Genomic DNA, 15,449 nt, shown 5'->3' with positions numbered 1-15,449 from the left:
AGGGGACAAGGAACTACCCTGACAGGACACTTACTTTTTCAAGCTAATGATAGCTGTGTGTATGTTAATGCCACCACATCGCAAGACATACATTTTAATCTCACTACCACTGCAGGCAATCATATTATCTACTGGCCTGCAGATAGAATTTTGCAAGTAGTCCTTAGGTTCCAGATACCCTTTAACTGGACTAGTTTAGTACCTGATCGATTTCAAAATTTGCTTTCACTGTTACCAGAGGTTCAGAAAATCTCTGAAGTACAAGGGCAAATTCACATGCTTCAAAATATATATCAAGTTGAAAAGTATGCCTTTCAGACAGCTTATAGAGTATCCACCTTATGTACTAAGTATGATGTATTGTGCTATATGACTAAGATTGTACAACAACCCCATCATATTATCGCTATGGGAATGTTATTGTTTGTGTTGTTGTTAGCTAGTGTAGGAGTATGTTATTGTTGTTGTAAAGGACGTAATAATAGTAATACCTTTCATGTCCATGCTCATCATGCATTGTCATTACATCCAATCAAAACCCCTAAGGTTGAAGCATCTGATGTAGAATCTGAATTCCGAGATTTAATGCAAATAGAGATTTGAAAATGTTTGTTGTACTAGTAGTACAAAAGGGGGGGTTGTGGAAGCAGAGAAAGAACCGACAGGAAGGGGATCCAATGCATGACAGTTCATTAGCAAGAGTCAGGCTAACTGTAACCCTAATAATGCGAGATTTGTAGAAGCGAGGAATGTGTGAGGCGAGTGGGAAAGAACTGTGTGAGAAGTTGTTGCGACCTTGTGTAGATAATATGGAATGTAGACTAAGAGTCTACATTAGTGAGCAAAACAAGATATCAATGACCTATGTATAAACAAAATGCAGCTGTTGCTCATTATTGTCTGTAACAAAAGGTATAAATGCTTGCTGTAATTGTTTACCTGTTGAGAGACCTGTTTAGCTCTCTCCCTCTATGCAATTGATAGAGAAAAAAATTAAGTATCTGATTTGCTGTACCCAAACAAAAAGTGAGAACTCTGTTATTCTCCGACAGGGAACACCACTGGTTACCCCTCTCCATTCTGAAAATTTACCATTTATTCCTACCCTTTGTTCCCTGTCTTTTAACCAGTTCTCAATCCATGAAAGGATCTTCCCTCTTATCCCATGACAACTTAATTTACATAAGAGCCTTTGGTGAGGGACCTTGTCAAAAGCTTTCTGGAAATCTAAGTACACTATGTACTTAGATCCCCCTTGTCCACATGTTTGTTGACCCCTTCAGAGAACTCTAATAGATTAGTAAGACATGATTTCCCTTTACAGAAACCATGTTGACTTTTGCCCAACAATTTATATTCTTCTAGGTGTCTGACAATTTTATTCTTTACTATTGTTTCAACTAATTTGCCCAGTACTGACGTTAGACTTACCGGTCTGTAATTGCCGGGATCACCTCTAGAGCCCTTTTTAAATATTGACGTTACATTAGCTATCTTCCAGTCATTGGGTACAGAAGCCGATTTAAAGGACAGGTTACAAACCATAGTTAATAGTTCCGCAATTTCACATTTGAGTTCTTTCAGAACTCTTGGGTGAATGCCATCTGGTCCTGGTGACTTGTTACTGTTAAGTTTATCAATTAATTCCAAAACATCCTCTAGTGACACTTCAATCTGTGACAATTCCTCAGATTTGTCACCTACAAAGGATGGCTCAGGTTTGGGAATCTAACATCCTCAACCGTGAAGACTGAAGCAGAGAATTCATTTAGTTTCTCTGCAATGACTTTATCATCTTTACGTGCTCCTTTTGTATCTCGATCGTCCAGGGGCCCCACTGGTTGTTTAGCAGGCCTCCTGCTTCTGATGTACTTAAAAAACATTCTGTTATTACCTTTTGAGTTTTTGGGTAGCTGTTCTTCAAACTCCTTTTTGGCTTTTCTTATTACATTTTTACACTTAATTTGGCAGTGTTTATGCTCCTTTCTATTTACCTTACTAGGATTTGACTTCCACTTTTTAAAAGATGCCTTTTTATCTCTCACTGCTTCTTTTACATGGTTGTTAAGCCACGGTGGCTCTTTTTTAGTTCTTTTACTGTGTTTTTTAATTTAAGATGCTGCTTAATATACATGCATACTTTTCCCTCAATCAGTACAAGCGCAGAAAGTACATTATATTGTCTGTATTGCATAGTATACACTGAAACAGTAATCTTTAATCAGTGGACCAACAGTTTTAACTATTAAAACACAGACCACAACTGAATCACCCTGAAATGGTACCTTGTGGTTCTATTTCCCCTGCCTTTTGTCATCAGCTACATTTGTACATCTGTTTAATTTAGTCACATTCTAGTCTCATCAAAATAAGATCACAAATAAAATTTTTAAAATCTGTATTTCCAAGTAATGTAGTTTTCAAAATTCTAAAAAAAATACAACCATTATTTAAAAAAATATTAGACTATTAAGATTGTGCAGTTAAGTACCTAAAAGTCAAGGAAATGCAGAAGTTAAGGTTTCATATGCCTCCTTGCCACTGCCCTCTTCTGCATAATCACGATACACTCTAAAAAGTCTAAACAATCACATCCTATTTCTGAAATATACCAATTTTCTTCAATTTAAGATACATATACAGCATGCTGTAGTAGTGTACTACATGTTTGCCAAACACTTCAATGTCATTTGTATAAGAAATACACACTAAAATATATTTACACATTTTGTAGAACACCAGAGAGCAACACTGAAGTTTGTTGGCATATGTAGGCCACTTACATTTGCGGCTAAATTAGGTTTGTAGTTAGTCACTCCAACCCCTGGACTGCAACTACAAATGTCTTGCTGCTGCTCTCTGAAAATAAATTTTATGGTACATAACTAAGCTTATGCCTACACCATGCTACAGTGCAGATTATGAGTGTGTGAACTGCAGAGTGCACCGAAATATTGCACTATAACTAGCCCCTGTGGATGTTGCTGGCATGAACCTAAAGGTATCTAGTTCACATTAATGTAGTCCTCTTTCAAACAGGATTAAGTTAACATGAATTAGGTATCTTTTAGTTCGTGCCAGCAGGGTCCACACGGGGCAAATAGAGTACAACACTTTGGTGCACTCTGCAATTAACACCCCTGTAGTCCACACTATAGTGCAGTGCCGACAAGACCTATGAGTTACCAATGAAGTCCATGGAAGTTTTTCCCTTTATCCCAATAGCAGTAGGAACAGGCCCTAAAACACATACCTTTAAGAGAAGAGAACTTTAGTCTAAGTCAATCATAATAAACCATTATGACAAAATATTTTTTCACTCTTACATTACTTGGACTTTTCAGTGATTAATCATGAAACCTAAGACTCCATGTATGGGAGGGGCAGAGTGAGAGGAGTTACGTGAAAGTATTTCACTACTTGAGTAGATCCCATGGCATCACTTAAACCCACACTCTTCACAAGTTCCATAGGAGGGAGCACTTCTTTTGCAAACCTTTGAAGATGTTCAGTTTTTATCTTGCAAAATGCATAGTGAAGAAGGCAAGGCCTACGGGCTTTTGTTAACTTTCTCACTTCACAACTGAACTTAGCAGTACATTCCATGAATTTAGCAAGACCTCTCTGCAAAAATGAAGAAGGGCCTAAACCCTACTCTTTAGCAGAAAAGATGGATACAAGGAGCATTCTTTTAAAGATCTGTAAGTCCATGGGAATATAGGCAATTAGTCTGGAGGAGAACAAAGACAAGCAGCGGCACCCAGGAGCCGGCAAACAGGGCTGCTAACAGGGGAGTTTAAGTGGGAGTTTACAGGGTGGGGTGGAAGGGGAGGCGGGAGGGCGCGGTGTCCGGTGTGCTTTGTTTCCCCAGAAGCAGCGGGCAGAGACCATAGCAGCCATGAGCCAAGCAGCGGGGGACACAATGCAGATGATTGCATGTGGCAGCTGCGGTATGTACATGGTTCTAGCGGGGGCACCTGAACAAAGGTATGTCTGTATGAAATGCCGCCTAATAGACCTGCTAGAAGAAAAGATCCGAGGATTGGAGATGCAGGTAGATACCCTGGTAGAGTTTAGAAGGGGATTCGAGCAGCTAATGGAGCAGAAGCAGGGTGTGGCAGAAGGGGAATGCTCAGGGGTGCAGGTGGAAGCGGGGGCTATGGTCTGTGAGGGGGGAATGTCAGGGGGAGAACAAGAGCAATGGAAGCATGTGACCGTGAGAAGCAGGCCAAGGAAAAGGAGGGCTAGTGAGGGGGAAATAGAACTCAGGAACAGGTTTGGGTGTTTGGATAACGAGGAGGGGAGGCGGCAGGTGGTAACTGATGGTGGGAGGCAGAGGAAGAAGAGAAGAGCAGCTAGTCCAATAGAGAGAGGGGAGGAGTTGATGGAGACAGCATCAATACTGAGCCCCAGGAGGATACAGGATGGCACTAGGGGGACTATAAGGGAAAATAGAAACAGACAGGAGTTACGACTACAGGGAACAGGGGATAGATTAGTAGATCGCACTGTCACCAGGCAAAGGCAGGTTTATGTGATTGGGGACTCCTTACTGAGGAGGTTAGACAGGCCTGTGACCAGGGCGGACCCAGAGAACAGAAGGGTGTGCTGTCTGCCAGGCGCTAAGATACGGGATGTGGACCTGCGGTTGAAAAGGATCCTAAAAGGAGCGGGTAAGAACCCCTTGATCATCCTTCACGTAGGAACGAATGACACGGCTAGGTTCTCGGTAGAGAGAATCAAGGGAGATTATGCCAGACTGGGGAAGACACTTAAGGAAGTCGAGGCTCAGATTATCTTCAGTGGGATTCTGCCTGTTCCTAGAGAAGGACAGCAAAGGGCTGACAGAATTGTGAGGATAAATAGCTGGCTAAGGGAGTGGTGCTATAAGGAGGGCTTTGGGATGTATGGCCACTGGGAGGCTTTTGGGGACAGACAGCTGTTCTCACGGGATGGACTTCACCTGAGTAGGGAAGGAAATAGACTTCTGGGAGGGAGGCTGGCTCATCTCATCAAAAGGGCTTTAAACTAGGAATTTAGGGGAGACGGTTGGAAGATGTCCAGTAAATCTCCACGCCAGATTCCAACACTGAAAAGGAGGGTGAAGAGATAAGCACAGATATAGGTAGGGGTAAGGGATTGGACATAAGGAGGGGGCGGATGGACAGTACGGGGTCCGTACCAAATTGCGTAACTAATGGAAGAAAGGATAAACAGCATACAGTAAGATGTTTATACACCAATGGAGGAATTGGAGCTCCTGGTCCAAGAAATGAAACCGGATATCATAGGTATAACCGAAACGTGGTGGAACGGTAGTCATGACTGGAGTACAGGTATGGAAGGGTATGTGCTGTTTAGGAATGACCGGAACAAAGGTAAAGGTGGGGGAGTGGCATTGTATGTCAATAATGAGGTAAACTGTAAAGAAATAATAACTGATGGAATGGATAAGACGGAGTCTGTCTGGGCAATAATTACACTGGGTAAAAGAACTACTAGAGCCTCCCCTGGGATAGTGCTTGGGGTGTGCTATAGACCGCCGGGATCTAGCCTGGATGCGGACAGAGAACTATTTAATGTTTTTAGGGAAGTAAAAACTAATAAGAACTGTGTAATCATGGGGGACTTTAACTTCCCAGATATAGATTGGGGAACAAATGCTAGTAACAATAATAGGGCTCAGATGTTCCTAGACGTGCTAGCAGATGAATTCCTTCATCAAGTAGTAACTGAACTGACGAGGGGGGATGCCATTTTAGATTTGGTGCTGGTGAGTAGTGAGGACCTCGTTGAGGAAATGGTTGTAGGGGACAACCTTGGCTCGAGTGACCATGAGCTAATTCAGTTTAAACTAAATGGAAGGATTAACAGAATTAAAACTGTGACTAAGGTTTACGATTTCAAAAAGGCCAACTTTAATAAATTAAGGCAACTACTTAGGGAAGTGGATTGGGCTAAAATACTTAGGGATCTAAAGGCAGATGGCGCCTGGGATTATTTCAAGTTGAAGTTGCACGAGCTGTCCGAGGCCTGTATCCCGAGAAAGGGAAAACAGTTAGTAGGCAGGAGATTTAGACCTAGCTGGATGAGCGAGCGTCTAAAAGGGGCGACTAAGAAAATACAGAAAATGTACAAAGAATGGAAGAGGGGAGGGATCAGCAAGGAAACCTACCTTATTGAGGTCAGAGCATGTAGAGATGCAGTGAGAAAGGCCAAAAGCCGTGTAGAGTTGGACCTTGCGAGGGGAATTAAAACCAATAGTAAGAGGTTTTATAGCCATATAAATAGGAAGAAAACAAAGAAAGAGGAAGTGGGACCGCTGAAGAATGTAGATGGAGTGGAGATTAAGGATAATCTAGGCATGGCACAATATCTAAATGAATATTTTGCATCGGTCTTTAATAAGGCTAATGAAGGGCTTAGGAATAGAGGCAACAGGACAGAGGGGAATAAAGGAGGGGGGGTTGACATTACCGTATCAGAGGTGGAAGCCAAACTTGAACAGCTAAACGGGACTAAATCGGGCGGACCAGATGATCTTCATCCTAGAATATTGAAAGAACTAGCACGAGAAATTGCAAGCCCCTTAGCGATAATTTTTAATGAATCTGTTAACTCGGGGGTGGTACCGTTGGACTGGAAAATAGCTAATGTGGTTCCTATTTTCAAGAAAGGGGAAAAAAGTGACCCGGGTAACTACAGGCCTGTTAGTTTAACATCTGTAGTATGCAAGGTCTTGGAAAAAATTTTGAAGGAGAAAGTAGTTAAGGACCTTGAGGTGAATGGCAATTGGGACAAATTACAACATGGGTTTACGAAAGGCAGATCGTGCCAAACCAACCTGATCTCCTTCTTTGAGAAAGTAACAGACCTTCTAGATAAAGGAAATGCGGTGGATCTAATATACCTCGATTTTAGTAAAGCGTTTGATACTGTACCGCATGAGGAATTACTGGTTAAATTGGAAAAGATGGGGATCGATATGAAAATCCAGAGGTGGATAAAGAACTAGTTAAAGGGGAGACTGCAGCGGGTAGTACTGAAGGGTGAACAGGTTGGAGGGAGGTCACCAGTGGGGTTCCTCAAGGTTCGGTTTTGGGTCCGATTTTATTTAATCTATTTATTACTGACCTCGGAACCGAATGTAGGAGTGGGCTGATAAAGTTTGCGGATGACACAAAGTTGGGAGGTATTGCCAATTCGGAGAAGGATCGGGATATCCTGCAGGGAGACTTGGATGACCTTGTAAATTGGAGTAATAGTAATAGGATGAAATTTAATAGTGAGAAGTGTAAGGTGATGCATTTAGGGATAACTAACAAGAATTTTAGTTATAAGCTGGGGACGCATCGGTTGGAAGTAACGGAGGAGGAGAAGGACCTCAGAGTCCTGATTGACCGCAGGATGACTATGAGTCGGCAATGTGACGTAGCTGTGAAAAAAGCTAATGCAATCTTGGGATGCATTAGGCGAGGTATTTCTAGTAGGGACAAGGAGGTGCTGCTTCCGTTATACAAGGCGCTGGTGAGACCTCATTTGGAGTACTGTGTGCAGTTCTGGTCTCCTATGTTTAAAAAGGATGAACTCAAACTGGAACGGGTACAGAGAAGGGCCACTAGGATGATCCGAGGAATGGAAAACCTTTCGTATGAAAGGAGACTCGAGGAGCTCGGTTTGTTTAGCCTAACCAAAAGAAGGCTGAGGGGAGATATGATTGCTCTATTTAAATATATCAGAGGGATAAATACCAGGGAGGGAGAGGAATTATTTCAGCTCAGTACTAATGTGGACACGAGAACAAATGGATATAAACTGGCCGTGGGGAAGTTTAGGCTTGAAATTAGACGAAGGTTTCTAACCATCAGAGGGGTGAAATTTTGGAACAGCCTTCCGAGGGAAACGGTGGGGGCAAAAGATCTGTCTGGCTTCAAGATTAGGCTAGATAAGTTTATGGAGGGAATGGTTTGAGGGGATAACGTGATTTTAGTCAATTAGGCAATAACGTGCCATCGCTGGTAAAATGAGGATCCGGCTGGAGAATCTTGCCTATATGCTCGGGGTTCTACTGATCGCCATATTTGGGGTCGGGAAGGAATTTTCCTCCAGGGTAGATTGGAAGAGGCCCTGGAGGTTTTTCGCCTTCCTCCGCAGCATGGGGCAGGGGTCGCAAGCTGGAGGATTCTCTGCGACTTGAAGTCTTTAAATCACGATCTGGAGACTTCAACAGCTGAGTTAAGGGAAAGTGGGTGGGTCAGCTTACGTGGCCTGCATCATGCGGGAGGTCAGACTAGATGACCATAATGGTCCCTTCTGACCTTAAAGTCTATGAGTCTATGAGCTTTCAAGACGAATCTGAGGCCCTGGGAGGAGCCACTGACTCGAATCTAGGTTTCAGATAAGTGGCTGCTCAAATGCATCTTTTTGATAAGAAGAGGGACCATAATGAGAAGCCACCAATTTTACCTTTGACAGTACCTAAGGCTGCAACTTGAAACTGAAGAGACGACTGGAGAGACAACCCAGAGTCCAGGCATGCTCTTTTTGTCAGAAATATTTCTAGGAGAAAAATCAATGTGAAAAAAGTTTACCATACCATAAGCTGCTGAAATGAAGGTGAACCTGTCTTTGAGAGAAGGAGGGTATAATTAAGGACTCAATGGGTTAGTCAGAGCAACAACTGTTTCTCAATCTTCAGGTTTCTAGAGATAGTATTCCAGGGTGGTAATGAGGATTTGGCCACTATAGTAAAAAAGATGGGGGCAGAGGCAGCTGAATCTTTAGCTCCAAAACCAGTAGCATGAGATTTATGTCTGAAACAGCTGCAAAATTTGGAGATGTTCTGGTTGGCACAGGTATTAGACAACTCCAGTGTCTGTGTTACCCATTTGCTGCACAGAGGTTGAAATGCATCTTGATTTAAATAGCACTTAGCACTTACTTCAGTGAAGCTGACTCTTGCTCAGGTACTCTGCTTGAAGGCTGAGGGCTCCTGCACCAAGTGAAGAGATGGGATTTTGCTCATCAACTAAGGATTCCTACTTCAAAGTAATAGCCCCAGCCATGGTACCACTTTTTGTTAGGTCACAGGATATGACTGCCATTGCCAAATACAATGCAGAATGGGCTAATACTGATTAGAGACTTTAGGACATGATCACATTCTCTCTAGGCACTGTGTGTATTATTTTCTTTCCTTTTTCAATCAAGATCCTTGCATTCAAAAATCTTCTTAGGATTGATGCCCCGAATGACATTCTGGCATCAGTGGTAACTGATCTACTACTTATATCAGGCATGTAGATCAGGAAGATGAAGGTGAAAACTTTGGTCTATGCCAGGGGTCAGCAACCTTTCAGAAGTGGTGTGCCGAGTCTTCATTTATTCACTCTAATTTAAGGTTTCACGTGCCAGTAATACAATTTAACATTTTTAGAAGGTCTCTTTCTATAAGTCTATACATACAACAATAGTTTAGTTATGTATTAAAGTAAATAAGGTTTTTAAAATGTTTAAGAAGCTTCATTTAAAATTCAATTAAAATGCAGAACCCCCTGGACGGGTGGCCAGGACCCGGGCAGCGTGAGTGCCACTGAAAATCAGCTCGCGTGCCGCCTTCGGCACGCGTGCCATAGGTTGCCTACCCCTGGTCTATGCTGATTTTTTGGGGAGAAAGGGTGCGGAAAGGAGCACAGTTTCAGATAAGTAGTTCTATTAAAAATACATAAATGCAATCTTTGCCTAAAACTGATCAATTTCACTCCATCTCTCCTACATATTATTTTTATTTTTCCAAGGGAAGCCACCTGGTGCGCTGAATGTTAGTGAAGCCAAAGCTCATGCTCAACAGAGCTATACTAGCCCATTCTCCCTGAAAGGGATTCTCCTGCTTGGACAAAGTTAGAATCATTCCAGAACACTGAAAAGGGCAAATATAGTACCCATCTATAAAAAGGGAAATAAGGACAACCCGGGGAATTACATACCAGTCAGCTTAATTTCTGTATCCAGAAAGATAATGGAGCAAATAATTAAGAAATCAATTTGCAAACACCTAGAAGATAATAAGGTGATAAATAACAGTCAGCATGGAAAATTTGTTAAGAACAAATCGTGTCAAACCAACCCAATAGCTTTCTTTGACAGGGTAACAAGCCTTGTGGATGGGGAGAAGCACTAAATATGGTATATCTTGACTTTAGTAAGGCTTTTGATACTGTCTCGCATGACTTCTCATAAACAAACTAGGGAAATACAACCTAGATGGAGTTACTATAAGGTGGGTGCATAACTGGTTGGAAAATCATTCCCAGAGAGTAGTTATCAGTGGTTCACAGTCATGCTGGAAGGGCATAATGAGTGGGGTCCCGCAGGGATTAGTTCTGGGTCCGGTTCTGTTCAATATCTTCATCAATCATTTAGATAATAGCATAGAGAGTACACTTATAAAGTTTGCGGACGATACCAAGCTGGGAGGGTTTGCAAGTGCTTTGCAAGATAGGATTAAAATTCAAAATGATCTGGACAAACTGGAGAAATGGTCTGAAGTCAATAGGATGAAATTCAATAAGGACAAATGCAAAGTACTCCATTTAGGAAGGAACAATCAGTTGCACACATACAAAATTGGAAATGACTGCCTAGGAAGGAGTACTGCGGAAAGGGATCTGGGGGTCATAGTGGATCTCAAGCTAAATATGAGTCAACAGTGTAACACTGTTGCAAAAAAAGCAAACATCATTCTGGGATGTATTAGCAGGAGTATTGTAAGGAGACACGAGAAGAAGTAATTCTTCCGCTCTACTCCACACTGATTAGGCCTCTGAAGTATTGTGTTCTGTTCTGGGCCCCACATTTCAGGAAAGATGTGGACATATTGGAGCAAGTCCAGAGAAGAGCAACAAAAATGATTAAAGGTCTAGAAAACATGACCTATGAGGGAAGATTGAAAAAATTGGGTTTGCTTAGTCTGGACAAGAGAAGACTGAGAGGGGACATAACAGTTTTGAAGTACATAAAAGGTTGTTACAAGGAGGATGGAGAAAAATTATTGTTCTTAACCTCTGAGGATAGGACAAGAAACAATAGGTTTAAATTGCAGCAAGGGCGGTTTAAGTTGGACATTAGGAAAAACTTCCTGTCAGAGTGGTTAAGCACTGGAATAAATTGCCTAGGGAGGTTGTGAAATCTCCATCATCGGGGATTTTTAAGAGCAGGTTGGACAAACACCTGTCAGGGATGGTCTAGACAATACTTAGTCCTGCCTTGAGTACAGGGGACTGGACTAGATGACCTCTCAAGGTCCTTCCAGTGCTATGTTTCTATGAGGACCTTTTAATTGCTGTATTATCCTCATGAGAACACAGCAAATATAAAGACTTATTGTTCAATGTGTACCATACACAGATGAAGTAGGAAACTGAAATTTTGAAATTAATCTGTGTGATCACTTTCTTTAACTTCAACACTGCATTAACAGTGGCACACTATTTGATATTTTCAAAGTTGCATACTTTTACACTGAGAAACATCTTGGAATGCACACTATACAAAAACTAGAAAGCAATTATCTATCCATTAGCTAATGAGGTTTCCTATCCATATAGGAAATACTGCCCTAGTTTATTAGTTCTGTATTTTATCAATAGTGTTTAGACTTGTTCATATTTCTGTGAGTAGGGTCAATGCTGTAGCGTTTTGAATAAAAACATAGCAATAAATGTGAATGAAAATATGGAAGTCAGCTTTCGAATATTGTACAACGCACAATACACTTCTACATTTCAAAGACACTCTTCCTGGATTTTGAGACAGTGGCTTCTGTATATACCCACTTCTTAGTGAACCCAGCTAACAAAGTTTGACAACTCTGGTATATGCTGCATTAACTGCAATAAATAAAACTAAGATATCAAGACATCATTTTCTGTATATTTTTGAATGTCAACGTGAAATATGCTTTCACATATACAGACAGCAGAATCTTTTTACATTCTAAATTTCTATTGTAATAAATTGTTGCAGTACTCAAACTAAGAACAGAGAGGTTAAAAATAACATTTACTTTTAAATAGCAAACTATTAAAAGTAGCAATACACACACTTGAAGATATACAAACCATGATCACTTTCAGAAGTTATTCTAAAAGCCTATTTGAACATAACTGATTCACGTTACAAGGCAGAAAATATTCACTTGACATTAATTGATTATTGAACAACCATCAATAGCTACAATAAGCAAAACAGGTAGGACACATGTAAAATACATCTATTAGTAACTACTACATAAAAATCAATCACTGAAATAGATGTAACCTTTTTTCCTGACAAATCAATATACACCAGTTACTTTTTACCGTACATTTAAATTCTATTTGATTACCATTTTAAAGGAACAATAATGATTTATTCTTTATGCAATATAGCATTTCTGAACGTACAGTTCAAAGTGTGACAGGAATGTAAGTCTATATGCCTGTACTGATAAAACATTCACATATGTACTTTTACTACTTCAATGATAATGAAACAAATATATAGATATAATCTTAATTAGAAAGCTAAAAAGCCCATGCTAAATTAATTATCTGATTTCTAATTCCTGAATGAATCTGAAAGACTAAGCTAGAAAAATAGTGCTTGTTTAACGTTTCTCTTCCTACTCTTATTCTTTCAGAAATTAGCCAACATACAATTATTAGTTCATTTTTATGAGAAATTTCAATAGACCGCATACTATATTTGCTGAATTCACAGCTGGAGAGAAGATAACAAAAACATCCAGAGGACAAAAACCCTCATAGTGCAAATATTAGCTTTCAATGGATAAACAGAAACACCACAGAGAAGAGAATGAAGCTCAGCCAATGATATTATTTTCAAATAATAAATTTGTATAAATTCTGACTGGAAGTCTGTAAAAAGTCCACTGGCTAAACTACAAAGGGCTATTAAAAATTATTAAGTACATAAACCATCTCTTATCACTGGAAAGAACACTTTAGTGCAACCTTCAATAATTTAATTCAAAATCATGGATTTAAGGAACAAGGACAGGTGTGTTTGTTTTTTTAAAGACAGGCCTTGTACTCTTCTCAATGGAACCACAAATTTATGGTAACAAGTATAAGAATTTAATAATCAGACAGGAATTATAATCACAGATATGTAACAGAGAACAGATCTTAGTGATATCAGATGGTTATTTCAAGCCACTGAAACAATTGTTTAAGAGATTGTTGCATCACTTATGGCTTATATTGCATTTCTTTAAAATGTACAATAACTAAAAACTTTTAGACTTTTAGTTTCTAAAAGAAATATGCCAACTACCAGAAATCTCCAATCAACATGGAGAAAAATCTAAGCTACATAAAAATGTACAAAACATGCAATTAATATTCTATAATTGCCATACTCCTCCCCCCATACTTTAAGTTTTATAAAATTAAATTGTGTTTGTGTCCTAGGGTACACAAACAGAAAGGTATAAACTCCTGCAATTTGACTTTCACACTTTGTCAAACCACTTATGCCATTATGAATGATCTGATTGTTAAATATTGAAACCAACACTACAGATTTACTTTTCTATTACTATTACAGTGGAGTCTTCTAGAGGTTTATATTCTGCCACAATAATCTTGCAGTAAGGCTTGAAATTCCTGTCCCTGTTCTAACCCTTTCATTCTATAGGTGGGTACTGCTGGTGAAAGTCAGTGGCCTGGCAATTTCAGCACCAGAAGGAAAGAACAGCGCACCATCAGACTCGGGGGTTTCCCTCTACATGTCACATTCAGACTCGCTTCCCTACCCAAGGGAGCTTCCAGTAGGACATTCATAGGCAGAACACACGCTCATCCAATAGCTGGGACCGACAAGAACACAGACAAATACAATCCATTTTTAAAAAGAGAAGAGATAGGATTGTTCTTATTTAACATCATCAAGCTCAATAAATAACTCTCTAATTAGCTCCTCGCTCCCCCTTCTAATTTATCCCTTTCTATCCTGAACACCTATGGACTCGTCAATGTGCTCATAAAACAGCTTTTCATTAATATGTATCCCTTCTCGAACTCCTGCTAAAAGCTTTCTGAACTGGACGTGAAATAAATGTCTCAAGTATCTTTGCACCCACAAATCCAGATTTATTCTCCGTAAAGAGGCATACCCCATGGGCTTTAGGCGTGCGTCTCCCACTCAGGAGCCTGAATCTCCACACTACATCAGAACAACCATACAACCTCAAAAGCCGAATAAACCCCGAAGCTGCAACACATACTATGGATCTAGAAGTCATTATTTACAGTAATAGCCTGTCATGTGCCATGAGTTTATTAAAGCATCATCCGCGCGCTATGAGCAGTGGCACCATACATGCCCACACACAGGCGCGCTCCCCCCCTTCCTGGAAGTAAAGGACACAGAAGGGAAGGGGGAGAGTCACTGCAAAGGTGCCTCCTGTGCCGTGCGTGCCACGCTCAGAGGCATTTCCCCGGGGGCGTAAGCTTAGCTGAGCTCGCCTCCCGCCCGGGTGAGAACTGCAGATCTGCCTCCCCTGAGCTCGGCTTGGCCGAAGAGACACTTAGCCCAGGCACGGCTGCACCTGCAGCAATCCCGGGGCCCGGCCATCTCCGGCTCTTCCCCCCTCCCCCACCCCACGGCTCAGGTTATTTACGGGCCAGTTCCCAGTGCAGCGCGGAGCAGCCCGCCCGCATGCGGCAGCGGCGCCCAAACCATTCCCCTGGTCTCACGCGCACGACCGCGGGAGCCGGGGCCTCTCCTCTGGCCGGAGCCCCCAAGCCCAGGCCTGGGCCCAGAAACACTGGCGAGCGGCTGTGGCGCCCCGCGCGGCGGCGCCGTCACGGGAGGCGACAGCCGTTGGGACGCCCCGCGGGGCGGCCTAACAGCGAGCACCGACCCTCTGCCGGCTCTTCCCCCCACACACACACCGGGCCCGGCTGCAGCCCGTTACCTGTGAGGACCCCGACGCGGATTTGATGGTCGTGGTTGGTTAAAATCATTCCCTCCGACGCCATGTTTCCCAGCGCAGCCACCGCACTGACGGGGAGGGGGGAGAGGGGAAAGGGAGCGCGAGAGCGGCGCGAGCGCGAGGAGGAGGGGGGGAAAGGGAAGGAGCGCGAGGCAGAGCCCGCGCGGGGGAGGGGCGGAGCTCGCCTGAGGGAGGAGGCGGGAGCCAGCGTGAAGAGGAGGGGCGAAGCTAGCGTGAGGCGGAGCCAGCGTAAAGAGTGCGCGCGGGAGGGGGCAAAGGGAGTGAGTCGAGAAGTGGTGATCGGAGTAAACGCGGGCGAATGAGCTCGAGACAACCAACCCGCGGCGCCGGACTCAAGCAGCATTAATCTACCGCCGAGGCATAGATTTGCAGCGAGGTGTTGTCAGCGGGCTGGCTTGACTCTACGCTGCCCGCTGCCTAGTCAGAGACA

The 15,449-nt window shown here is 42.3% G+C and overlaps 1 protein-coding gene across 12 annotated transcripts in view; it reads right to left on the bottom strand.

The window, feature by feature from the left end:
• GPHN (gephyrin) overlaps positions 1 to 15,120 on the bottom strand; it is a 662,403-nt gene extending 647,283 nt beyond the window's left edge. For all 12 annotated transcript variants that reach the window (XM_026651346.1, XM_026651349.1, XM_026651348.1 and 9 more), the window contains exon 1: positions 14,981 to 15,120. In XM_026651346.1, the coding sequence (XP_026507131.1) occupies positions 14,981 to 15,044 (64 nt within the window). In that variant the 5' untranslated portion in view covers positions 15,045 to 15,120. The remainder of the gene's footprint in view (positions 1 to 14,980) is intronic.
• Between the last annotated feature and the right edge of the window lie 329 nt (positions 15,121 to 15,449).

This window comes from Terrapene carolina, unplaced genomic scaffold, assembly GCF_002925995.2.
Source record: "Terrapene carolina triunguis isolate 2854851 unplaced genomic scaffold, T_m_triunguis-2.0 Scaffold96, whole genome shotgun sequence".
In the NCBI taxonomy this organism is placed as follows: Eukaryota; Metazoa; Chordata; order Testudines; family Emydidae; genus Terrapene; species Terrapene triunguis.
The sequence above is the reverse complement of the archived record's forward strand: the minus strand, read 5'-3'. Positions and strand labels throughout refer to the sequence as shown.